The sequence below is a fragment of the Salmo trutta genome, chromosome 5 (assembly GCF_901001165.1).
Source record: "Salmo trutta chromosome 5, fSalTru1.1, whole genome shotgun sequence".
NCBI classification, from domain to species: domain Eukaryota; kingdom Metazoa; phylum Chordata; class Actinopteri; order Salmoniformes; family Salmonidae; genus Salmo; species Salmo trutta.
In genome coordinates this window covers 4,360,711-4,388,585 of record NC_042961.1, presented here as the reverse complement: position 1 = coordinate 4,388,585, position 27,875 = coordinate 4,360,711, and the positions used below count along the sequence as shown (strand labels likewise).

The 27,875-nt window shown below is 43.8% G+C and overlaps 3 protein-coding genes across 5 annotated transcripts in view; 1 reads left to right on the top strand and 2 right to left on the bottom strand.

Annotated features, from left to right (window-relative positions):
• Positions 1–5,519: 5,519 nt before the first annotated feature.
• On the bottom strand, positions 5,520–13,663 carry LOC115193447 (5-hydroxytryptamine receptor 1D-like). The gene is made up of 6 exons (XM_029752136.1): positions 13,160–13,663; positions 9,436–9,596; positions 7,685–7,800; positions 7,061–7,183; positions 6,036–6,795; positions 5,520–5,918 (listed from the first exon to the last, which is right to left on the bottom strand). The coding sequence occupies exons 1-6, from the start codon at positions 13,329–13,331 to the stop codon at positions 5,520–5,522; spliced, it is 1,731 nt and encodes a 576-aa protein (XP_029607996.1). The 5' UTR covers positions 13,332–13,663.
• A 69-nt stretch (positions 13,664–13,732) lies between these two features.
• The window catches only part of LOC115193532 (probable methyltransferase TARBP1), a 58,699-nt gene continuing 44,556 nt past the window's right edge, over positions 13,733–27,875 (bottom strand). The window contains exons 27-30 of one of the 2 annotated variants that reach the window (XM_029752245.1): positions 18,854–18,978; positions 18,326–18,462; positions 15,072–15,245; positions 13,733–14,995 (exon numbers count right to left, since the gene is read on the bottom strand). In XM_029752245.1, the coding sequence (XP_029608105.1) occupies positions 15,077–15,245; positions 18,326–18,462; positions 18,854–18,978 (431 nt within the window). In that variant the 3' untranslated portion in view covers positions 13,733–14,995; positions 15,072–15,076. Of the gene's footprint in view, positions 15,246–18,325; positions 18,463–18,853; positions 18,979–27,875 lie in introns of both variants that reach the window. The other variant, XM_029752244.1, reaches the window with a different exon arrangement.
• Positions 19,823–22,751, top strand: LOC115193533 (NACHT, LRR and PYD domains-containing protein 1b allele 2-like). 2 transcript variants are annotated; one of them, XM_029752246.1, is made up of 2 exons: positions 19,823–20,420; positions 20,942–22,751. In XM_029752246.1, exon 2 carries the CDS (start codon positions 20,989–20,991, stop codon positions 22,531–22,533), a length of 1,545 nt encoding a protein of 514 aa, XP_029608106.1. In that variant the 5' UTR covers positions 19,823–20,420; positions 20,942–20,988; the 3' UTR covers positions 22,534–22,751. The 2 variants fall into 2 exon arrangements, with proteins under 2 accessions (XP_029608106.1, XP_029608107.1); XM_029752247.1 differs by lacking the exon at positions 19,823–20,420 and adding an exon at positions 20,783–20,812.

Here is a 27,875-nt window from a genome sequence, read left to right as displayed (position 1 = left end):
AGGAACTAGACAGAATAACAGATTTAATTTACAAAGGAACTAGACAGAATAACAGATTTAATTTACACAGGAACTAGACAGAATAACAGATTTAATTTACACAGGAACTAGACAGAATAACAGATTTAATTTACACAGGAACTAGACAGAATAACAGATTTAATTTACACAGGAACTAGACAGAATAACAGATTTAATTTACACGGGAACTAGACAGAATAACAGATTTAATTTACACAGGAACTAGACAGAATAACAGATTTAATTTACACAGGAACTAGACAGAATAACAGATTTAATTTACACAGGAACTTGACAGAATAACAGATTTAATTTACAAAGGAACTAGACAGAATAAGAGATTTCATTTACAAAGGAACTAGACAGAATAACAGATTTAATTTACACAGGAACTAGACAGAATAACAGATTTAATTTACTAAGGAACTAGTCAGAATAACAGATTTCATTTACAAAGGAACTAGACAGAATAACAGATTTAATTTACAAAGGAACTAGACAGAATAACAGATTTAATTTACACAGGAACTAGACAGAATAACAGATTTAATTTACAAAGGAACTAGACAGAATAACAGATTTAATTTACACAGGACCTAGACAGAATAACAGATTTAATTTACACAGGAACTAGACAGAATAACAGATTTAATTTACAAAGGAACTAGACAGAATAACAGATTTAATTTACAAAGGAACTAGACAGAATAACAGATTTAATTTACAAAGGAACTAGACAGAATAACAGATTTAATTTACAAAGGAACTAGACAGAATAACAGATTTAATTTACAAAGGAACTAGACAGAATAACAGATTTAATTTACACAGCAACTAGACAGAATAACAGATTTAATTTACAAAGGAACTAGACAGAATAACAGATTTAATTTACAAAGGAACTAGACAGAATAACAGATTTCATTTACACAGGAACTAGACAGAATAACAGATTTAATTTACAAAGGAACTAGACAGAATAACAGATTTAATTTACACAGGAACTAGACAGAATAACAGATTTAATTTACAAAGGAACTAGACAGAATAACAGATTTAATTTACACAGGAACTAGACAGAATAACAGATTTAATTTACACAGGAACTAGACAGAATAACAGATTTAATTTACACAGGAACTAGACAGAATAACAGATTTAATTTACACAGGAACTAGACAGAATAACATATTTAATTTACACAGGAACTAGACAGAATAACAGATTTAATTTACACAGGAACTAGACAGAATAACATATTTAATTTACACAGGAACTAGACAGAATAACAGATTTAATTTACAAATGAACTAGACAGAATAACAGATTTAATTTACAAAGGAACTAGACAGAATAACAGATTTAATTTACACAGGAACTAGACAGAACAACAGATTTAATTTACACAGGAACTAGACAGAATAACAGATTTAATTTACAAAGGAACTAGACAGAATAACAGATTTAATTTACACAGGAACTAGACAGAATAACAGATTTAATTTACACAGGAACTAGACAGAATAACAGATTTAATTTACAAAGGAACTAGACAGAATAACAGATTTAATTTACAAAGGAACTAGACAGAATAACAGATTTAATTTACAAAGGAACTAGACAGAATAACAGATTTAATTTACAAAGGAACTAGACAGAATAACAGATTTAATTTACAAAGGAACTAGACAGAATAAAAGATTTCATTTACACAGGAACTAGACAGAATAACAGATTTAATTTACTAAGGAACTAGACAGAATAACAGATTTAATTTACACAGGAACTAGACAGAATAACAGATTTAATTTACACAGGAACTAGTCAGAATAACAGATTTAATTTACACAGGAACTAGTCAGAATAACAGATTTAATTTACTAAGGAACTAGACAGAATAACAGATTGAATTTACACAGGAACTAGACAGAATAACAGATTTAATTTACACAGGAACTAGTCCGAATAACAGATTTAATTTACACAGGAACTAGACAGAATAACAGATTTAATTTACTAAGGAACTAGACAGAATAACAGATTTAATTTACACAGGAACTAGACAGAATAACAGATTTAATTTACAAAGGAACTAGACAGAATAACAGATTTAATTTACAAAGGAACTAGACAGAATAACAGATTTAATTTACACAGGAACTAGACAGAATAACAGATTTAATTTACACAGGAACTAGACAGAATAACAGATTTAATTTACATAGGAACTAGACAGAAAAACAGATTTAATTTACACAGGAACTAGACAGAATAACAGATTTAATTTACAAAGGGACTAGGTAGTGTAACAGATTTCATTTACAAAGGAACTAGACTGTAATGTGTGCGCTGGGAGTCAGGAAGCAAGTTCAGGGAGTGAATCATTTAATAAATAAAAGAAAACATAATACAAAACAAGAAACACGAACAATGCACAGACATGAAACTGGAACAGAAACAATGACGCCTGGGGAAGGAACCAAAGGCAGTGACATGTATAGGGCAGGTAATCAGGGAAGTGATGGAGGTGCGCGTAACGATGGTGACAGGTGTGCGCCCTAACGAGCAGCCTGGTGACCGAGAGGCCGGAGAGGGAGCACACGTGACAAAGACAGTAACATTTAATTTACAAAGGAACTAGACAGAATAACAGATTTAATTTACAAAGGAACTAGACAGAATAACAGATTTAATTTACACAGGAACTAGACAGAATAACAGATATAATTTACTAAGGAACTAGACAGAATAACAGATTTAATTTACACAGGAACTAGACAGAATAACAGATTTAATTTACACAGGAACTAGACAGAATAACAGATTTAATTTACACAGGAACTAGACAGAATAACAGATTTAATTTACACAGGAACTAGACAGAATAACAGATTTAATTTACAAAGGAACTAGACAGAATAACAGATTTAATTTACACAGGAACTAGACAGAATAACAGATTTAATTTACAAAGGAACTAGACAGAATAACAGATTTAATTTACAAAGGAACTAGACAGAATAACAGATTTAATTTACAAAGGAACTAGACAGAATAACAGATTTAATTTACAAAGGAACTAGACAGAATAAAAGATTTCATTTACACAGGAACTAGACAGAATAACAGATTTAATTTACTAAGGAACTAGACAAAATAACATATTTAATTTACACAGGAACTAGTCAGAATAACAGATTTAATTTACACAGGAACTAGACAGAATAACAGATTTAATTTACTAAGGAACTAGACAGAATAACAGATTTAATTTACACAGGAACTAGACAGAATAACAGATTTAATTTACACAGGAACTAGACAGAATAACAGATTTAATTTACACAGGAACTAGACAGAATAACAGATTTAATTTACCCAGGAACTAGACAGAATAACAGATTTAATTTACACAGGAACTAGACAGAATAACAGATTTAATTTACACAGGAACTATACAGAATAACAGATTTAATTTACACAGGGGAGCAACTGCTTGTCAAGAAGCCACACCAGCCACACTCACGCTAGAAGTTTAACCATAAAAAGGGGAATTTCTATCATCCTAATGAAGGTGTAGATTACATCTCACATTCCAGTGTTCCTAATGAAGGTGTAGATCACATCTCACATTACAGTGTTTCTAATGAAGGTGTAGATTACATCTCACATTCCAGTGTTTCTAATGAAGGTGTAGATTACATCTCACATTCCAGTGTTTCTAATGAAGGTGTAGATTACATCTCACATTCCAGTGTTCCTAATGAAGGTGTAGATTACATCTCACATTCCAGTGTTCCTAATGAAGGTGTAGATTACATCTCACATTCCAGTGTTCCTAATGAAGGTGTAGATTACATCTCACATTCCAGTGTTTCTAATGAAGGTGTAGATTACATCTCACATTCCAGTGTTTCTAATGAAGGTGTAGATTACATCTCACATTCCAGTGTTCCTAATGAAGGTGTAGATTACATCTCATGTTCCAGTGTTCCTAATGAAGGTGTAGATTACATCTCACATTCCGGTGTTCCTAATGGAGGTGTAGATTACATCTCACATTCCAGTGTTCCTAATGGAGGTGTAGATTACATCTCACATTCCAGTGTTCCTAATGAAGGTGTAGATTACATCTCACATTCCAGTGTTTCTAATGAAGGTGTAGATTACATCTCACATTCCAGTGTTCCTAATGAAGGTGTAGATTACATCTCACATTCCAGTGTTTCTAATGAAGGTGTAGATTACATCTCACATTCCAGTGTTTCTAATGAAGGTGTAGATTACATCTCACATTCCAGTGTTTCTAATGAAGATGTAGATTACATCTCACATTCCAGTGTTCCTAATGAAGGTGTAGATTACATCTCACATTCCAGTGTTTCTAATGAAGGTGTAGATTACATCTCACATTCCAGTGTTTCTAATGAAGGTGTAGATTACATCTCACATTCCAGTGTTCCTAATGGAGGTGTAGATTACATCTCACATTCCAGTGTTCCTAATGAAGGTGTAGATTACATCTCACATTCCAGTGTTCCTAATGAAGGTGTAGATTACATCTCACATTCCAGTGTTTCTAATGAAGGTGTAGATTACATCTCACATTCCAGTGTTACTAATTGAGGTGTAGATTACATCTCACATTCCAGTGTTACTAATGGAGGTGTAGATTACATCTCACATTCCAGTGTTTCTAATGAAGGTGTAGATTACATCTCACATTCCAGTGTTCCTAATGGAGGTGTAGATTACATCTCACATTCCAGTGTTCCTAATGAAGGTGTAGATTACATCTCACATTCCAATGTTTCTAATGAAGGTGTAGATTACATCTCACATTCCAGTGTTTCTAATGAAGGTGTAGATTACATCTCACATTCCAGTGTTTCTAATGAAGGTGTAGATTACATCTCACATTCCAGTGTTCCTAATGAAGGTGTAGATTACATCTCACATTCCAGTGTTCCTAATGAAGGTGTAGATTACATCTCACATTCCAGTGTTTCTAATGAAGGTGTAGATTACATCTCACATTCCAGTGTTCCTAATGAAGGTGTAGATTACATCTCACATTCCAGTGTTCCTAATGGAGGTGTAGATTACATCTCACATTCCAGTGTTCCTAATGAAGGTGTAAATTACATCTCACATTCCAGTATTCAAACTTGTAAACAAGACTGTATAGGATTTCTGTTAATCAGACTCCTTGCAGCCAATGGCAATGTCTGCTGTAGATATAATGCCGGGAGCCACTTGTGGATTTGACAGCTCTAACGCAGTTCTGCCTCCGACACCATCAAAACAACTGCTATGCTGATGTTGGCTGAAGCAGATGTGATTGAATGGAGCCGTTGGTCCTCTGTTTGACCCCACGTCCTCTGAGGTTGGAGCGCAGGGTAAGTGATAGTACAGCACTCCTGGAGACGTTTCATTAGGAGTTAAGTGCCTTGCTCAACGACAGATGGATGGTTCATAAAGATCTTAATCCGCTCCGACTAGCATACATCATGCTCTACCCTCACTGTGATCTGTCCATAGAAGAAGGTTGCCTGTCTGTCTCTGGTGGCTGCAGAGAACGGCAGACTGCTGCCCTCTGTTGTCCTGGTGGGGACCTGCAGGTACTCCAACCTGTTGGAACTCCTCTCCCCACCTCCTCCAACTGAGTCCTGCCACAGGGGGCAGGAGGAGGAGGAGTATCCAGAGGAGGTGGAGGAAGAGGCGGAGCTACCGGGGTGGAACACACCACACACACGCTCCCTGGAGCTGTCTGAGAAGCTGGAGTCGACTGTGAAGACGGAAGAGCAGTAGGCCCGTCTCAGCCCCTCTCCTACAGGTGGGTTGTGGATGTCAGACCCAGGCCCAGGACATACTAGGCCAGGATGGGGGCGGGGCCACTGGGGGCGGGGCCAGTGGGGACGGGGATGGACGGAAGTCAGAGTACATGGGTCACATGGTTCACTGCTCCTCCCCTCCTCTCCCTCACCCCTGGTCTCGCCTCCCCCCCTCCCCACCACGTTCCCCCCCAGGCGCACTTTGATCTTCTGCTTCAGGCACCGCAGAGCCCCCTGGAACCTCTGACTGAGCAGAGCATACAGCAGAGGATTGATGTCTGAGTTCAAAAGAACCAACCAATAGGAGAAGGTGACCGCCGAGGGTGGGACTAAGGAGGACTTACACGATAGGGCGGTCTCCGTAGCCTGGACTAGCGCGACGCCTATATATGGAGTCCAACACAGGAAGAAGGCGGAGATAACCAGGAAGAGACGTACAACCCCGTGGTGATGGAGGTGATTAGAGTTGGAGTTCTGGTGGGGCGGATGGGGGTGGCCATGGGGGGCGTGTTGGGCCAGGAAGGAGAACAGTCTCCGGGATGCAGCATTGGAGCTGGAGGTAGAGCCTGGGTGGCTGGAGGTCTGTGGAGCTCCAGCAGTATGATCTGACGCTGAAGGAACGCCGTCCCCAACCTCTCCATGGGTCTCCGATACAAACCGCCCACTCAGATGATACACCATCCTGGAGGTGGAAGGACCGTGGGCACCTAGACACCTCGGACTAGTCCGCTCAGAAGTCATCTCGGTCGGGAAGGAGGAGCTCGGCATTCCAGTGTTTCTCTGGAGCTGGTCCTCCAGGTTGTGGATCCTCCTGGCGTGGCTCCGGGCTACACGGACGATGATGACGTAACAGAAGAGGATCACTGCAGCAGGCATGAGGAAGGACAGGGCAGCCATGAAGGCTGTGTAGCTGGGACTGCTCTTCCAGTTCACCGCACAGCTGAAATTATAGTACATGGTGATAGTTTACATTAGTGACCTTATTACTGTCCTGGAAGTACTGCACAGTGTAACAAGTATTGGAATTTCTCACTGTTACACAACACTGTAAGAATGAGTAATAGAAATTATTGATACATTGTACTCACAGGAAATATTACACATGATCTAAAGCAAACATACATTTTAGTGCTTACATTCCATACATTTTGAGATCATACATTGTTAGTATATTTGACCCCAGCGGGAATCGAACCCACACCAACCTGTACATGGGAGCAATGTAGGACACAGTGCTCCAGCCCAGCAGAGGAGGACAGCTGGTGACCAGGGCCTGGAGCCAGATCCACAGCACCACAGCACCCTTCCTCCACAGGGTACAGTGGGAACTGGAATAATAATATAAATAACTAGAAAAGTTCCATTTTCTGAAGGAAATGTCTGTGCTTGCTTTAACTGTTTCTAATCTAGATCTATAGTCTAATGAGATGTCTTAGGTTTAGATCTGATTGGTCTATAGTCTAATGAGATGTCCTAGGTTTAGATCTGATTGGTCTAGATCTATAGTCTAATGAGATGTCCTAGGTTTAGATCTGATTGGTCTAGATCTATAGTCTAATGAGATGTCCTAGATTTAGATCTGATTGGTCTAGATCTATAGTCTAATGAGATGTCCTAGGTTTAGATTTGATTGGTCTAGATCTATTGTCTAATGAGATGTCCTATGTTTAGATCTGATTGGTGCAGATCTTCAGTTAGTAGTACAGTGCCTTCAGAAAGTATTCACACCACCTGGAGAATACTTTCTGAAGGCACTGTATCATTTGTCTAGATCTATTTTAGTTGGTTCAATTGTATAGTCTTGTAGTTAGTCAGGATCATTGAATTACCTGTAGCGCAGACAGTCCATGATAGAGTGGTAGCGGTCCAGGGCGATGGCTGCCAGGGTCAGGACTGAGGCTGTACAGTAGACTGAGGAGGTGTACCCCACATACAGACACAGGTCCTAGCAGACAGAAGGTAGGGAGAAACAGATGAACCAGTCAGACACGGGTCCTAGCAGACAGAAGGTAGGGAGAAACAGATGAACCAGTCAGACACGGGTCCCAGCAGACAGAAGTAAGGAGAATGACATTGACCAGTCCAGTCACTGTTATAGGACACATTTCTCACACACAGACAATCAAATAAAAGTTTGAAAGACTCGCTAGTGTTATGGAAGGGGCAGCCACTGACAACCCTGCTTCTGGAGAGTTACCTGCCTGACAACCCTGCTCCAGGAGAGTTACCCGCCTGACAACCCTGCTTCTGGAGAGTTACCTGCCTGACAACCCTGCTCCAGGAGAGTTACCCGCCTGACAACCCTGCTCCAGGAGAGTTACCCGCCTGACAACCCTGCTCCAGGAGAGTTACCTGCCTGACAACCCTGCTCCAGGAGTTACCCGCCTGACAACCCTGCTCCAGGAGAGTTAGCCGCCTGACAACCCTGCTCCAGGAGAGTTACCCGCCTGACAACCCTGCTCCAGGAGAGTTACCTGCCTGACAACCCTGCTCCAGGAGAGTTACCTGCCTGACAACCCTGCTCCAGGAGAGTTACCCACCTGACAACCCTGCTTCTGGAGAGTTACCCGCCTGACAACCCTGCTTCTGGAGAGTTACCCGCCTGACAACCCTGCTTCTGGAGAGTTACCTGCCTGACAACCCTGCTTCTGGAGAGTTACCCGCCTGACAACCCTGCTCCAGGAGAGTTACCTGCCTGACAACCCTGCTTCTGGAGAGTTACCCACCTGACAACCCTGCTTCTGGAGAGTTACCCACCTGACAACCCTGCTCCAGGAGAGTTACCCACCTGACAACCCTGCTCCAGGAGAGTTACCTGCCTGACAACCCTGCTTCTGGAGAGTTACCCACCTGACAACCCTGCTTCTGGAGAGTTACCCACCTGACAACCCTGCTCCAGGAGAGTTACCCGCCTGACAACCCTGCTTCTGGAGAGTTACCTGCCTGACAACCCTGCTCCAGGAGAGTTACCTGCCTGACAACCCTGCTTCTGGAGAGCTACCCACCTGACAACCCAGTAGCTCTCCATTAGGAGGGTTGGCCTCCCCTGGGTTATGGTCCACCCCTGGGTTATGGTCCTCCCCTGGGTTATGGTACACCCCTGGGTTATGGTCCTCCCCTGGATTATGGTACACCCCTGGATTATGGTACACCCCTGGGTTATGGTCCCCCCCGGGTTATGGTACACCCCTGGGTTATGGTCCCCCCCGGGTTATGCTACACCCCTGGATTATGGTACACCCCTGGGTTATGGTACACCCCTGGGTTATGGTCCCCCCCGGGTTATGCTACACCCCTGGATTATGGTACACCCCTGGGTTATGGTACACCCCTGGGTTATGGTACACCCCTGGATTATGGTCCCCCCCCGGGTTATGGTCCACCCCTGGATTATGGTACACCGCTGGGTTATGGTCCTCCCCTGGGTTATGGTACACCCCTGGGTTATGGTATATTGTGAGTTAAAACACTACAGATTAACCATAAAACTGCTTAGAGGCACTAAGCACTAAACACACTCACACACACATACACACACACACTCACACACAGATGAATAGAAGCCCTAGGTCAGACTTACAGTACAGTCGACCCATCCGTTGTTCATGATGGAGAGAGCTATGAAGGGCATGACCCCAACCCCGACCAACAGGTCACTGATGGCCAGGTTCATAATGAGCACTGATGTCACACAGTGGAAGGTCTTGGTGGCCGCCACTATCACAATCACCAGGATGTTTCCTACAGACACACACACATAATATCACAGCATTAGAGGCACATGGATCTTTACTTTCCATTAAAGGGGCAATCTGCAGTTGCTATAGTCATTTTTGGATGTATAAATTAACAGTGTGAACAGCCATTTTTGGATGTATAAATTAACAGTGTGGACTCGAGTCACATTACCTGGACTCGAGTTTGACTCCAGTCAGAAATTTGATGACTTGAGGCTAGACTTAGAGCCTCAAGACTCGGACTTGACTTGAGACTGATGACATGAAATTATCTGGCCAGGTTTTGTAACATTTTGTCACTTATTTTGTGGCACAGAGTCTTGGTGGATTACTCTCCACGCAGCCAGACACAGTAGCTTGCAAAAAACGTGCAAGAGATTGGGTAGTGAAACGCACACTCGGGCCTCTGATTGGACCAGCAAACTGTCAGTCAACACAGGTCGGATGAGCTAGTGGTTCTCAAAGTGGGGGTTGGTCGTGAGAAGGGGTTTGGGGGTCAGAGTGTGAAACTGAATGGAAAAAATATATTTTTCATAGAAATTGTTTTAATAGGCTACATAGGTATAGCCTACCATTTGCATATTGTATATGTGTAACTAAGCCTATTCGATCTGGTCACCAACATAGGCCGATGGCATTACACCAAATTCCTTTCTCAAAAACATCTCATCTGTGCTTCAGAACCGAAAAGATGTGCGTACTGAGTGTTGACCAATGACCAGCCTGCAGCACGGCCGCCCCGCACATATCCAGATAGGTGACCAAAAATCACTTGTTTCATCCTCTCCGGTTTTGCCTGGTAAAAACAGAGTAGCCTACGTTGATATTATCCATATACAGCTCAGCAATCTGTTACAGAGCATCTTTGCCAGAACAACAGGCTACCTGGCAATTTCATTTATCATTTTCATATTTCAGATAGGCCTAGTTTGGGTGAGCTAATTAAGCTATATATATAGTACCTCAGTTCTGCGTATTGGCTATATGTCATAAGATAGCTGTAACATCTCACTGCCTTCAAAACTTATGGGATGATGATGTAACATATTCTGGGGAATTTATGGCTATAGCAAATGCAGAACCTCCGCTGCATACAGTGGGTAGGCCTTGTAACCGAACACACCTACAGTAAATTTGCTTTTTGGAACACCAGAATTACATTCATTTCCAATGAAACGCTGCGTTTGCTTTGCAGCATTGCGTTGCAGAGGCAGTTGCAGTGCGTTCGGTGTGGTGCATACGTTGGATTTATCGAACGTATGGGTCAAACTGTATGTGTAGACGGCTTAACAGAAATGGTAGCAGAAGGTGAATGTTGAACTTTTGTTGCATACATATCTAGATTATGCCGCTTACTAATTTGCGCCAAAACACTGTCGGTGTTCGAAGCGTTATAATGCTGCTTGCTCTGGACTCTAGAGAAGTGACATGATACCCGTAGTTGATATTGATTGACATGAATGACTTTCAGCTCAAAATGCAGGTATAAAACGCAGTTTATTTCTGTATCTTGTGTTTTGAAAATGCATAACCGTTTATGGCTGTATGAATTCTTATTTCTATGGCAACGACAGGCTACATCTGCCCAGAGATTGTGTTCGCGTGTGCATGTGCGTGCGCGGGAGTTCTCGAGCGTTGAACCGCTCATTTTTGGCGCACCCCGGTCAAAACGTTTAGGAAACAATGATCTTGCGAACAGATTGCTGATTTGCTGTACAACTATAGGATCGGGTGCCGGCAAACGTCAAATTGTAGAGAGAGAGGATTTCCATAAATGAATATGCAGCTCCAAAATAATATGAACTGTTTACTTTACAAGCTCACCAGCAATGGGCCATCAAGCGACACAATTACTAGCATAGGCCTACTTGTCTTTTGGTTTGTCGAAAGTGATTAAAATTGATAATTTACTTATGAAGCTTGCATTTGGAATTTGTTGTTCAAAGTCGTTATTACATAATCAAAATGTGTTGTAGACAAAGTAATGAAAAGGGCTGTCTCGTAGCATCAATAAATAGACACAGATTTGTAGTTGAAGTCATTACATGTATCGATGTTTTATTTTACTTGACTTGAGACTTGACTTGCTCTTACAATGCACGACTTGGACTTGACTCCAGACTCGATCAGTTCTATTTGTGACTGGACTTGAGACTTGGACCTTATGACTTGCTTGTGACCAGAATAATAGTGATCCGGTCCCACCTCTGTAAATGAATGATATAGGTAACTGCCAAAATAAAGGAAACCAACATAAAGCGTCTTCATAGGGCGCTGGGCCACCACGCGCCGTCAGAACAGCTTGGAATAGATTAAATTGTTTGGAACTTTATTGGAGGGATGAAACACCACTCTTCCACGAGAAATGTCATCATTTTGTGTTTTGTTGATGATGGTGGAAAATGATGGTGGAAAACTCCAGAATCTCACATAAGAGTTCCGTTGGGTTGGGATCTGGTTACTGACTGACTGACTGACTGGGTGACTGACACCCACAAATGAGATCTCTTCTAGCCATGGTAGCCAGAATAATGGACAACTGGGTATTTTTCTACATGACCCTAAGCATGATGGGATGATCATTGCTTAATTAATGAACTCAGGAACCACTCCCGTGTTGAAGCACCTGCTTTCAATATACACTTTGTATTTACTCTAGTGTTTCCTTTATTTTGGCAGTTATCTGTATGTAGCCATTAATTGTTGAAGAATATAACTTATAAACGCCTCATGAGCTTAGTTCAGTTGTCATACCTCATCAAAACCAAAAATATAAACTTGTTTTACACCAACGTTGGTAAACAAAGTAAATGTAAAGACACAATATAGCCTCAACATGATTAAAACTATCATTTGATCTCCTGGATGGTCAGTCCTTGCATCCATAGCTCCATCTATGAATTTGAGAGTGGTTATATATCTTCAGGCCCAACAGCTTTGTAGAGGAACGGGGGCAGGGAAACGCTTGGTTGTTGTTTCAACTGCTGATTGCCGCTTTAATTTATACAGCCAGTTTCAGAGTAGGCCTTCTGTAGAGGTCTCAAAGCATTTTTCTATGAAAAGCCATTGCTACAAAATCCATTGAAAGAACAAGGCAACATCAAAAACAATATTTCGATGCTTGTGGTGCTTTAATCGCAAACATGGCCAGTGTCATTCTAAAAGAAAGCACATCACAGAGAGACATCTAGCACCAATGTATGGCAGCACCCAGCGGGGCTTTGAACAGCAGGCATCAGCGTTTCCCCTTCATTATTTTACACAGGCATAAAAGGCTCTCCAAATCAGTGTTCAGGGCATCTTTAATCAGTGTTCTGAGCCTTTTTAATCAGAGTTTAACACCTCTTAAACCCAACATTTCAATTAAAACCATTATAGGAGCCCAATGGCTTGTACGGAGGGGAACATAAAGGGGTCTAATGCTACAATGAAGATAACGCTTATAACTGGAAGTCAGTGAAAACTAAAACGTGATTCACTTTTTGGAGAATATGAAGTTAATTTTCATGAGCTGTATTAAAATAAAAGGTTTTCCTTGCAGTTGCGCATCTGCGTTATGACACACACCTGTGACTGCGCCGAGACACATCAACACCATCAGCACCTCCAGAACCAGTTTAGTTCGAGGGGACAAGTTGAGCCGAGCCTCCGCCGTCGATGTCGCATTCCGGACTGAAATCCGCATCTCCTCCGGGAAAGGGCCACTTGTATCCAGCCAAGCGCCATCTAGCTGCTCCATAGCCTACTCGCTCCTTTTTTGATGCAATTTAGCCTCGTTGAAACTTTTTGTTGATACTGGTTGGAAATAGTTTTGGACGCCAAATATCCATAGGCTATTAATTCTACACAGGGTAAACGACATACATTCTAGTCATCTTGTAAATACTTTTCCTTCTCATTGTTCCTATCCTCTACCGGTCTGTCCTCTACCGGTCTGTCCCCGCCGCACCGCTCAGTGGTTCGTTCACCTGCGCGACGTTATTCTTGGTCAAAGTTGGGCGTGGCGCACGGCACCTTTCGGTAAAGTACCGTGAGCGAATGTTCTTTCTGCGCTATGAACGGCTCCGTGACAAATAACATGGTTTGTAAAGAAAAACAGAAATCAACCAAATGTGTGTGATAAGAAAAACAACAGAGTTCTTACGAAATAATTGTTTTATTTGTTTAAAAAGATGCATTACGTTCTCCAAAAATTTCTCCACTCCATAAAAAGCACTGAACAATGTTTAATACCAGAGAGAAAAAACAGACTCGGGGAAAATCAGGTGTCTGCTGCTTTACTGGGACAGCACTTGGAAACATGACCCTGTCTGACAAGCAGCTAATGCGTTGGAATATTCTAATGTAATATCTAGCCACGGCTAAAGCGGAAATAACCTCCAATGGATCTGGAGATGGGTTCTAGGTCTAATAACAACTCACCACTTGTAAGACTAACATCCATTCTCTACATCTATGGCCAATTGGAGGGTTAAGGCTGCATTTTAAATGGGTAAAAAAAAGGATAAAATAAATTTTAAAAATTCTACAAAACAGAAACTGTGACCAGCATATGGAAGAGGTATGTAAATAGTTTCTCCTTTGATGACTGACACCTGCCTGAGGTGGGACTTTGACAATAACAAGAAACTCTGGTTTGAACAGCATAACAATAGAATTGAGGTCGATTCCTCTCCTAGTCTCCTAGACTCCTAGTCTCCTTTCCTTCATGACCAGATCTCAGAGGCCTGCAGTAGGGTGAGGTTGACACTGGGTTTCTGTTGGGTCAGTGGCACGTTTTCCCCTCAAATGGTTAAGGTTAGGACTTGGGGAGGGCATTCAAGCTGATCTTAGATCTGTGCCTAGGTTCAGGTTCAGAGGTCACCCCAGCTGCAGGGCCAGTAGGGGGGAGGTAATGGCGGGTGTACCCCCACACCAGCAGGGTTAGGGCCTTACAGAGAGGGGTCAGTCACCACAGCAGATTCACTAGGTCTGGGGTGAAGTTGCCTGTAGGTACAGATCTAGGATCAGCTTCCCCTGCCCCAATTCTAACCTGAACCATTAGTGGGAAAAGGCCCTGTGTGGCTCAGTTGGTAGAGCGTGGTGCTTGCAACACCAGGGTTGTGGGTTCGATTCCCACGGGGGACCACTATGAAAATGTATGTACTCACTACTGTAAGTTGCTCTGGATAAGAGCATCTGCTTAATGGCTACAATGTAAAGGGGCAACTTCCCCCTACTCCGTAGGGGGTAGGTACTTGTGGGTTTACCCCCACACTACTCCGTAGGGGGTAGGTACTGGTGGGTTTACCCCCACACTAGGGTCGTGTTCATTAGTGCACGCAATGGAAAACATTTCAAAAAACATTTTGCAACAGAGTGAAAATGTTTGTTTGTTATCGGACAAGTCCAGGTCGTCCCTCCCTGTTTCAGTCTGACTTCACTCCAGTAGAGGGCAGGTACTGGCGGGTGTACTCCCAAACCAGCAGGTCGTCCCTCCCTGTTTCAGTCTGACTTCACTCCAGTAGAGGGCAGGTACTGGCGGGTGTACTCCCAAACCAGCAGGGCGGCGCTCACGTGTACGTTGAGGGAACGGATGACACCTTGCTGAGGGATCTCCACACACACGTCCAACAGCTGGAGCAGGTTAGCTGGGATACCCTCACGCTCATTACTAAAGTAGGGGGGAGGGAGGGGGAGGAGGAGGGAGAGGGGGGGGAAAGAGGGAGGGAGAAGGGAGGGAGGGGGAGGAGGGAGGGGTAGGAGGGAGGAGGAGAGAGTGAGAGAGAAAGTATGAATAAAAAGGAGAATAACTAGACAGGTGAAATATGGAACACAGTGCTAGGAGACGAGATAGGATGTTGGTCCACAGAAATAAAAGGACTGGAACACTGGACATTCCCATTCAAGTCAATGTCATTCTACTTCTATAGCGTAAGGTCGAAGTTCATTTAGATCCGTGTTAGATCCAGATATATATAGATCCACGCGACTGACATTTAAAGGTAATTTCCAATTGAGCCGACATATGCAGTGGTTACCTACAATGTGGTCTCCGCAAATGCGGGAGCAATGCCTTTAAATAGGTGCATAGCCGAAAAGGGGAGATGGGGTTGAATCCCGGCCTTAGTCACTGATCTACAGAACATTCACCCTGGCCTGCTGTAAACAATATGACAGAGACAGGTACAGATAGTATGGTTGTAATGGGTTACATTAGACAAACACCCTGCTGTAAACAATATGACAGAGACAGGTACAGATAGTATGGTTGTAATGGGTTACATTAGACAAACACCCTGCTGTAAACAATATGACAGAGACAGGTACAGATAGTATGGTTGTAATGGGTTACATTAGACAAACACCCTGCTGTGCTGGAACAGAGCAGACAACAGGTGGAGTGATCACTGACTAATGGCTGCGTGTGTGTGCTGGTGTGTGTGTGTGTGTGTGTGTTGACTGAGTGCGAGATACACTTTGTCTTGTTGTGTTCATTACAAATAGCAGCTCTCCTCGGCCCTCTCAGTTTAAACAAACCCTGTATGTTTGACTGAGCTCAACCCCACAACCCAGGAATGACCAGCCTCCAATAACACACTAATAACAGAGAGGCCGTTTGGAGACGGTACACACAGTAGAGAAAAAACCTGGATTACTGAACCATGTGTGTCTATTGATCAAACAGCGCGCACACACACACACACACACACACACACACACACACACACACACACACAAAGTCTGAAGTTTACATACACTTATGTTGGAGTCATTAAAACTCGTTTTTCAACCACTCCACAGATTTCTTGTTAACAAACTATAGTTTTGGCAAGTCGGTTAGGACATCTACTTTGTGCATGACACAAGTCATTTTTCCAACAATTATTCACAGACAGATTATTTCACCTATCATTCACTGTATCACAATTCCAGTGGGTCAGAAAGTTTACATACACTAAGTTGACTGTGCCTTTAAACAGCTTGGAAAATTCCAGAAAATTATGTCATGGTTTTAGAAGCTTTTGATAGGCAAATTGACATCATTTGAGTCAATTGGAGGTGTACCTGTGTATGTATTTCAAGGCCTACCTTCAAAACTCAGTGCCTCTTTGCTTGAAATCATGGGAAAATCAAAAGAAATCAGCCAAGACCTCAGAAAAACATTGTAGACCTCCACAAGTCTGGTTCATCCTTGGGAGAAATTTCCAAACGCCTGAAGGTACCACGTCCATCTGTACAAACAATAGTACGCGAGAATAAACACCATGGGACCACACAGCCGTCATACCACTCAGGAAGGAGACGCGTTCTGTCTCCTAGAGATGAACGTACTTTGCGAAAAGTGCAAATAAATCCCAGAACAACAGCAAAGGACCTTGAAGATGCTGGAGGAAACGGGTACAAAAGTATCTATATCCACAGTAAAACGAGTCCTATATCAACATTACCTGAAAGGACCCTCAGCAAGGAAGAAGCCACTGCTCCAAACCGCCATAAAAAATCCAGACTACGGTTTGCGACTGCACATGGGGACAAAGATTGTACTTTTTGGAGAAATGTCCTCTGGTCTGATGAAACAAAAATATAACTTTTTGGCCATAATGACCATCGTTATGTTTGGAGGAAAAAGAGGGACGCTTGCAAGCCGAAGAACACCATCCCAACCGTGAAGCACGGGGGTGGCAGCATCATGTTGTGGGGGTGCTTTGCTGCAGGAGGGACAGGTGCACTTCACAAAATAAATGGCATCATGAGGAAGGGAAATGATGTGGATATATTGAAGCAACATCTCAAGACATCAGTCAGGAAGTTAAAGCTTGGTCGCAAATGGGTCTTCCAAATTGACAATGACCCCAAGCATACTTCCAAAATTGTGGCAAAATGGCTTAAAGACAACAAACTCAAGGTATTAGAGTGGCCATCACAAAGCCCTGACCTCAATCCTATAGAACATTTGTGGGCAGAACTGAAAAAGCCCATTCCTCTGTCAGGAGGAATGGGCCAAAATTCAGCCAACTTATTGTGGGAAGGTTATCCGAAACGTTTGACCCAAGTTAAACAATTTAAAGGCAATGCTACCAAATACTAACTGAATGTATGTAAACTTCTTATCCACTGGGAATGTGATGAAAGAAATTCAAGCTGAAATAAATCATTCTCTCTACTATTATTCTGACATTTCGCATTCTTAAAATAAAGTGGTGATCCTAACTGACCTAAGACAGGGACTTTTTACTAGGATTAAATGTCAGGAATTGTGAAAAACTGAGTTTAAATCTATTCGGCTGAGGTGTATGTAAACTTACGACTTCAACTGTATATGTGTATGTCAGTGATGCATGGCTGTAGCATGTGTTCCCTGTTCTTCCCTCCACAGAGCACCCATTAGAGACCAGCATGCCTGGGCACGTCTCCTCACTGCAGCAGGAAGCCTGATAGGGGCCCAGGGGAACACTCACTCCATTATTGAGATCCCATTAAAGAGCCTTGTCAGCTTCCTCCCTGACCCGTGAGACAGTCCCGGTCATGGCTGTGTATGTACATGTGTGTTTAGACAGTAAAGTCAATGAATTGATGTGCAATAAGTATGTCATGCATTGATTGTTCATGTGTGTGGTTTGTCTGTTAGTGAATAATTGCATTTCATGTCATGTCTTGTGTTGAAGCAGAAAATACTTCCAATATGACACAAAGTTATATACAACTGGACATGACAATGTGCTCTGCTGTCCTACAGGAGAGTGGTTTTACCCCAGCAGTAACAGAGTCTTCTCAGGGAACCTGTAGTCCTTTAGACTCTGACTATTGGCTGTCTGCTCCACTCCCACAATGCAGTAGCCCTCCCTCTTCTTCAGCTGCAGGAAGTCAGCTAGTTCTACAGGCTTCACCTGGTAGAGACACAAAGATATGATGTTAACATAACACTTTTTTAACTGGCTAAAAAGTAAGCTAAACAGAGTGAAAGAACTTGGTGAGCATCTCAATATTCTAGAGTGTTCTGCTGTCCTCCTTCCTTTACATCTGCACTGAAAAAGGTGCATTTACCCTCCACTACAGCACTGGAGACTTTAGATCAAGGGTGTCCAAATCCTCCCACGGAGGGCCAAATGTCTGCTGGTTTTTGTTTTTTCCTCTCAATTAAAACCTAGACAACCAGGTGAGGGGAGTTCCTAACTAATTAGTGACCTTAATTCATCAATCACAGACACACAGACACTCAGCCCTCCGTGTAATGAGCTTGACAACTGTGGTTTAGGCTACTAAAGTGTTGTTACCTACCTCCTGTAGGGGGAGCCATAGCTCAGAGGAGACACTCAGGGCCTGGAAGTGTTTATCACTGACGTGGCGAAGACTGTCCAACACCAGACCACTGGCCCCAAAGATCTCACACGTCCTACACAGACCTTCACACATAGAGAGAGACAGAGAGAGAGAGAGAGAGAGAGAGAGAGAGAGAGAGAGAGAGACAGAGACAAAGAGAGACAAAGAGAGACAAAGAGAGAGTGTTTATCACTGACTTGGCAAAGACTGTCCAACACATACTACACTGAACAAAATAATAAATGCAACATGTAATGTGTTGGTCCCATGTTTCATGAGCTGAAATAAGATGCCAGACATTTTCCATACGCACAAATAGCTTATTTGTCTCAAATTCTGAGCACAAATTTGTTTACATCCCTGTTAGTGAGCATTTCTCCTTTACCAAGATAATCCATCCACCTGACAGGTGTGGCAAATCAAGAAGCTGGTTAAACAGCATGATCATTACACAAGTGCAACTTGTGCTGGGGACAATAAAAGGCCACTCTAAAATGTGCAGTTTTGTCACACAATGCCACAGATGTCTCAAGTTTTGAGAGAGCGTGCAATTGGCATGCTGACAGCAGGAATGTCCACCAGAGCTGTTGCCAGACAATTGAATGTGCATTTCTCTACCATAAGCCGCCTCCAACATCGTTTTTGAGAATTTGGCAGTACGTCCAATTGGCCTCACAACCGCAGACCACGTGTAACTAAGCCAACCCAGGACCTTCAATATCTGGCTTCTTCACCTGCGGGATTGTCTGAGAATAGCCACCCGGACAGCTGATGAAACTGTGGGTTTTCCACCATAATTTGCAAATAAATTCATTAAAAATCCTACAATGTGATTTTATGGATTTTTTTCCCTAATTTTGTCTGTCATAGTTGACATGTACCTATGATGAAAATTACAGGCCTCTCTCATCTTTTTAAGTGGGAGAACATGCACAATTGGTGGCTGACTAAATACTTTTTTGCCCCACTGTACGTACACATTAACAAACAATTACACAATCACTATTTACAGTTATTTGTATGCTACAGGTCTAAGGTGATATTTTCTTCAGACAGAGCATGTAACATTTTTTTATTTTATTTAAAGGCCCAGTGCAGTCTAAATTCTGTTTTTTCTGTGTTTTGTATAAGCTGATGAAACTAACACTGTAAAAGTGTTAAAACATTTGCTGTTTGAAAATACAATCTCCAAAGGACTTTGGTTCTGTGGGATGCACAAGTTGCAGCCTTTGGAAGTCACATTTAAATCGCTGTTTGGAATCTAACACTATGATAGCCACCCTGTATAAAATATCATATTGTTTAAAATCCACCTTAAAATATCCACCTTTACCCAAAGACCATGTGACTGCATTAAAGCCAATCACAGTCCACACCCATCTTAAAACTGAAAGTAACTCATACAGACTGAAAGGCTACTTCACAGCAGTTCTCTTCTTTCTTTCTTTTGTTTATTTGGACATTCATTCATTGTCTGTCAGGTGTGGAACTAACTGAGATTGGGAGAGGAAGCCAAATTCACAAGGTGACGTTTGGACAATAAAAAGTGCCTAGATATTTCCTGTAGTAAATGGATTACAACTGATATACAGTTGTGGATACCTGACAACACATACCAGAGGATATTTGTTGTTTTTTGGTTTCGGGGCTATACCGTATTTGTTTACAATTACAATGTTTACAAATGTTGCCATATAACTAGCTTCTATTGTTGGTTGATGTGGTAAGACAGTTGAACTAAGCTCATTTGGCATTTCTTGGCTCCCGAGTGGCTCAGCGGTCTAAGGCACTGCATCTCAGTGCAAGAGGCGTCACTACAGTCCCGGGTTTGAATCCAGGCTGTATCACATCCCGCCGTGATTGGGAGTCCCATAGGGTGGCGCACAATAGGCCCAGCGTCATCCGGGTTTGGCCAAGGTAGGCCATCATTGTAAATAAGAATTTGTTTCTTAACTGACTTGCCTAGTTAAATAAAAGGTACAAAAAAATGTATAAGTTATGTTCTTCTAGAATCAATGGCTAAACCTGAACATTACTGCTTTATAGGTCCAAACATTGATGCAGCCACTGCAGATTGCCCCTTTGGAGTGAAAATGGCCACATCAAAAGATCAACATGATGATGACTGTGAACCTAGCACTCCTGAACAGTCAACCCCTCTCCTACCCCAGTTGTCACGACTTGAAGAGCTCTCAAACATCATCAAAAGCAAAGAACCTGGTGAAGAGGAAATTGAGAATTTAGTTGGAATTATTCGGTCTCTTGCTGATGATTTGCATTGTAATTTACAACAGCACTTAATGATAGATAGGCTTGAAGTCATACAGACAAATATCATGGACAAACTTAGTCCTGGTCAAAAGGATGGTAGTAGCGTCATCACTGGAACAATGAGACAGTTCTACAACAAAGCACTGGATTCAGTAGGAACAATCATCACTAAACTGGCCAAAAAGATCGGAGTCAACTATTCAGAGTCAAATATGTGTCTCCAAAAAGAGTTTGGCCTTAAAACCAATAGTCCAAAGGAATGTTTGAATTGCAACCATATAAAGAGCTCAATGTCCTGGATTCAGGTTGAACCCTCCGTGTCTACAGAGGATGAGACCACCGTCTACACACTTGACTCTTCTGCAGCAGGGCATTACGAGTGCATCTTATCAGGGCTGCGGTGGGTATGTGAGACCAAAGTCAGCCTGCGATACCAGTTCAGCTCCTGGGAGCCTCACAGGGCCACTCTGAACAACATGCGGTTTGAAGAAGGAGGTCCATTACTGGACATCACAATGATTTCTGGCAAACTAGAAGAAATTCATCTGCCACACTTTGTCTGTATAGATCCAGACTACCCACAATCCTCCTTGAGAGAAGACATGAAGGTTCTACATGTGAAAGACAACAGAGTGCTTCTTGAAGAAGTGGATGAGGTGACGCGGTTCCATGCCAAACTGCTTCATCCCTCCTTCTCTGGCAGGGGTTTGGTACTGAGACGTGGGTTGCATTGGAGAGTGCACTGTGACCTTCTGATCTTTAGGTCCACTAGAGCACTCCTCACCTTACACACATATCTGATCCGATGTGATCCTTCTCTAGCACGGGAGGTGGAGGCACAGGAGAAGTCATATGGATTCTTAAGACTTCCAAAGCCAAAGCTGGAGAAGTCTCTTTGGAAGGGGAGTCGCTTCACCCTCAAGACCTCGTGTCAATCCTCGATTACGCCACAAAAGATCAAGCTGAGAAGCACCAGGCCAAACTACTTTGAGGTGTACATAAAGGACGCTGCGATGGACTTTGAGATGGAGTTGATAAGTGAGACGGGAGAATCTGCATGGAAAGCTGAAATACGAACAGAGGAATACAGAGATGATTCATCCACAAGAGACATTGAGTTTGTAGATGAATTCAGACCACAGCTCATTCAAAAAGTCAATAATGTGTCTGCCATAGCAGATATTCTCTTCACAAAGGGCATGATCAGTGAAGAGATCAATGCAAATATCAGCGCTGCACTGACCCGCCAGGCCAAGATGAGAGTGATATATGAGGCACTGAATTCAGGTGGACCACACGTCAAAGCTGCATTCTTTACTGCACTCAAAGAAAAGGAACCCTTTCTAGTCAAAGACTTGGATAAATAATACCTTATCGCTCAATCTCTCATTCTTATACCAAGACACTTTAAGCAGGGCGGAGGAAAGAGTGATAAGAACTAAGAAAGAAGAGACTTTTCATGGTTAGAATCCCTGAACAAAAAGACCTAAAATGGTTCTCACATTTCTAAATGTTTTCAAATTGAACCTTTATTTAACTATGCAAGTCAGTTAAGAACACATTCTTATTTACAATGACAGCCTACCGGGGAACAGTGGGTTAACTGCCTTGTTCAGGGGCAGAACGACAGATTTGTACATTGTCAGTTCGGGGATTCGATCCAACAACCTTTCAGTTACTAGCCCAACTCTCTAACCACTAGGCTACCTGCCGCCCAAAGCTGACATTAAAAGGTCAACGTTGGCGACGAAAACTGTCAAACTCCGCCCCTTTCTCAATGTTGGAACAGAAACGGGGTGTGCCTTTGGTGGTTCATCTGATAATAAGTTACTCCTACTCGCCAGAAAAAGAAACGGTATTAACTGACACCAACGGTTTTCTATCGTAGCTAGTTCGTTAGCAAAACTAGTCACTGTAGCAAGCCAGTGTGCTTGCGTTAGCCTAGCTAACATTAGTAAATAGCATAATGTTAGTAGCTAGTACTACGAAGATGAGTTTATCTTAGCAGATTCCACTGCTCAAGTATATGGTCGGAGAGGGATTAGTGAGAGTCAGATTCACATCTCCCTCTTTTCAGGGTCTGCTGGTTACTCCTTCACTATTTGTTGACATCATTTCTGAGGATTTATTTTTGGACAGAAGCTGTAGAGATCGGTAAGAAATGGCACTTCTGTAACCAAATGTAGTATTCATTCATTTATTTTTTTAAGCATTAAATGAAGTTGTATGATGGTGCATTGATCAGTTACACAGTTTAACTGCATTCTTTGAGTTTTTTTCCCCAAAGTCGACCTTTAAAAATGGGACATCGAGGTGATGAACTACACACATATCTACGATGACAAACTGCAGTGTACCAAGTCTGTTTTAACATATTACCTTGTATAAATATATTTGATTTACATTTACATTTTCACTGTATTACATTTTCATTTCATTAGATTTTCATTGTATTACATTTAATTGTATTTGTTGTTAATCATGTATTGGATCAATGAAAGATTTACCACAGTATTATCTCTACTGTATGCATATGATGTAGCCTATCTCTATGTATAGTATCAACCTAAAAACCTGTGGACACATCCAGAACTTTTTGCAGAACCATTGAGTCTGATTCCTAATATAGAAAAATATGTACAAAATGTCTCTGTGTGCTAAATCTACAAGTATGATGGCAACATATATCCTAAAGTTTAGCTTAACAAATCGCTATCGTTCTCTAACATGCAAAGTATTACATAAGGTGTTTCTGAGTGAGTGACCGTGTAAGACAAAAGGAATGTGTCAACAATGACCAAGTCAACAACCAGCGGCTTTTTAACATTTCTGTGGGATACAAACGGTTATATAGACATTACCTGTATATAGTGCATCCAAAGGAAAAAACAAACATTTGATTTAAAAAAAGAAAGACATTTCATTACACAACAAGCCATCTGGGGAGGTTGTATCCTAGACCAAACAGCCTGGACATCTGGGGAGGCTGTATCCTAGACCAAACAGCCTGGACATCTGGGGAGGCTGTATCCTAGAGCAAACAGCCTGGACAAGACATCTGGGGAGGTTGTATCCTAGACCAAACAGCCTGGACCAGACATCTGGGGAGGTTGTATCCTAGACCAAACAGCCTGGACCAGACATCTGGGGAGGTTGTATCCTAGACCAAACAGCCTGGACATCTGGGGAGGTTGTATCCTAGACCAAACAGCCTGGACATCTGGGGAGGTTGTATCCTAGACCAAACAGCCTGGACGTCTGGGGAGGTTGTATCCTAGACCAAACAGCCTGGACGTCTGGGGAGGTTGTATCCTAGACCAAACAGCCTGGACCAGACGTCTGGGGAGGTTGTATCCTAGACCAAACAGCCTGGACCAGACGTCTGGGGAGGTTGTATCCTAGACCAAACAGCCTGGACCAGACGTCTGGGGAGGTTGTATCCTAGACCAAACAGCCTGGACCAGACGTCTGGGGAGGTTGTATCCTAGACCAAACAGCCTGGACCAGACGTCTGGGGAGGTTGTATCCTAGGCCAAACAGCCTGGACCAGACGTCTGGGGAGGTTGTATCCTAGACCAAACAGCCTGGACCAGACGTCTGCGGAGGTTGTATCCTAGACCAAACAGCCTGGACCAGACGTCTGGGGAGGTTGTATCCTAGACCAAACAGCCTGGACCAGACGTCTGGGGAGGTTGTATCCTAGACCAAACAGCCTGGACCAGACGTCTGGGGAGGTTGTATCCTAGACCAAACAGCCTGGACCAGACGTCTGGGGAGGTTGTATCCTAGACCAAACAGCCTGGACCAGACGTCTGGGGAGGTTGTATCCTAGACCAAACAGCCTGGACCGGACATCAGGGGAGGTTGTATCCTAGACCAAACAGCCTGGACCGGACATCTGGGGAGGCTGTATCCTAGACCAAACAGCCTGGACCAGACGTCTGGGGAGGTTGTATCCTAGACCAAACAGCCTGGACAAGACGTCTGGGGAGGTTGTATCCTAGACCAAACAGCCTGGACCAGACGTCTGGGGAGGTTGTATCCTAGACCAAACAGCCTGGATCAGACGTCTGGGGAGGTTGTATCCTAGACCAAACAGCCTGGACCAGACATCTGGGGAGGTTGTATCCTAGACCAAACAGCCTGGACATCTGGGGAGGCTGTATCCTAGAGCAAACAGCCTGGACAATACATCTGGGGAGGTTGTATCCTAGACCAAACAGCCTGGACCAGACATCTGGGGAGGTTGTATCCTAGACCAAACAGCCTGGACCAGACATCTGGGGAGGCTGTATCCTAGACCAAACATCCTGGACATCTGGGGAGGCTGTATCCTAGAGCAAACAGCCTGGACAAGACATCTGGGGAGGTTGTATCCTAGACCAAACAGCCTGGACCAGACATCTGGGGAGGTTGTATCCTAGACCAAACAGCCTGGACTAGACATCTGGGGAGGTTGTATCCTAGACCAAACAGCCTGGACCAGACATCTGGGGAGGTTGTATCCTAGACCAAACAGCCTGGACCAGACATCTGGGGAGGTTGTATCCTAGACCAAACAGCCTGGACATCTGGGGAGGTTGCATCCTAGACCAAACAGCCTGGACCAGACATCTGGGGAGGTTGCATCCCAGACCAAACAGCCTGGACCAGACATCTGGGGAGGTTGCATCCTAGACCAAACAGCCTGGACCAGACATCTGGGGAGGTTGTATCCAAGACCAAACAGCCTGGACCAGACATCTGGGGAGGTTGCATCCCAGACCAAACAGCCTGGACCAGACATCTGGGGAGGTTGCATCCTAGACCAAACAGCCTGGACCAGACATCTGGGGAGGTTGTATCCTAGACCAAACAGCCTGGACCAGACATCTGGGGAGGTTGTATCCTAGGCCAAACAGCCTGGACCAGACATCTAGGGAGGTTGTATCCCAGGCCAAACAGCCTGGACCAGACATCTGGGGAGGTTGTATCCCAGGCCAAACAGCCTGGACCAGACATCTGGGGAGGTTGTATCCTAGACCAAACAGCCTGGACATCTGGGGAGGCTGTATCCTAGACCAAACAGCCTGGACCAGACATCTGGGGAGGCTGTATCCTAGACCAAACAGCCTGGACCGGACATCTGGGGAGGCTGTATCCTAGACCAAACAGCCTGGACCAGACGTCTGGGGAGGTTGTATCCTAGACCAAACAGCCTGGACAAGACGTCTGGGGAGGTTGTATCCTAGACCAAACAGCCTGGACCAGACGTCTGGGGAGGTTGTATCCTAGACCAAACAGCCTGGATCAGACGTCTGGGGAGGTTGTATCCTAGACCAAACAGCCTGGACATCTGGGGAGCCTGTATCCTAGAGCAAACAGCCTGGACAATACATCTGGGGAGGTTGTATCCTAGACCAAACAGCCTGGACCAGACATCTGGGGAGGCTGTATCCTAGACCAAACATCCTGGACATCTGGGGAGGCTGTATCCTAGAGCAAACAGCCTGGACAAGACATCTGGGGAGGTTGTATCCTAGACCAAACAGCCTGGACCAGACATCTGGGGAGGTTGTATCCTAGACCAAACAGCCTGGACTAGACATCTGGGGAGGTTGTATCCTAGACCAAACAGCCTGGACCAGACATCTGGGGAGGTTGTATCCTAGACCAAACAGCCTGGACCAGACATCTGGGGAGGTTGTATCCTAGACCAAACAGCCTGGACATCTGGGGAGGTTGTATCCTAGACCAAACAGCCTGGACCAGACATCTGGGGAGGTTGTATCCCAGACCAAACAGCCTGGACCAGACATCTGGGGAGGTTGCATCCTAGACCAAACAGCCTGGACCAGACATCTGGGGAGGTTGTATCCTAGACCAAACAGCCTGGACCAGACATCTGGGGAGGTTGTATCCCAGACCAAACAGCCTGGACCAGACATCTGGGGAGGTTGCATCCTAGACCAAACAGCCTGGACCAGACATCTGGGGAGGTTGTATCCTAGACCAAACAGCCTGGACCAGACATCTGGGGAGGTTGTATCCTAGGCCAAACAGCCTGGACCAGACATCTGGGGAGGTTGTATCCCAGGCCAAACAGCCTGGACCAGACATCTGGGGAGGTTGTATCCCAGGCCAAACAGCCTGGACCAGACATCTGGGGAGGTTGTATCCTAGACCAAACAGCCTGGACATCTGGGGAGGCTGTATCCTAGACCAAACAGCCTGGACCAGACATCTGGGGAGGTTGTATCCTAGACCAAACAGCCTGGACCGGACATCTGGGGAGGCTGTATCCTAGACCAAACAGCCTGGACCAGACGTCTGGGGAGGTTGTATCCTAGACCAAACAGCCTGGACAAGACGTCTGGGGAGGTTGTATCCTAGACCAAACAGCCTGGACCAGACGTCTGGGGAGGTTGTATCCTAGACCAAACAGCCTGGATCAGACGTCTGGGGAGGTTGTATCCTAGACCAAACAGCCTGGACCAGACATCTGGGGAGGTTGTATCCTAGACCAAACAGCCTGGACATCTGGGGAGGCTGTATACTAGAGCAAACAGCCTGGACAATACATCTGGGGAGGTTGTATCCTAGACCAAACAGCCTGGACCAGACATCTGGGGAGGTTGTATCCTAGACCAAACAGCCTGGACCAGACATCTGGGGAGGCTGTATCCTAGACCAAACATCCTGGACATCTGGGGAGGCTGTATCCTAGAGC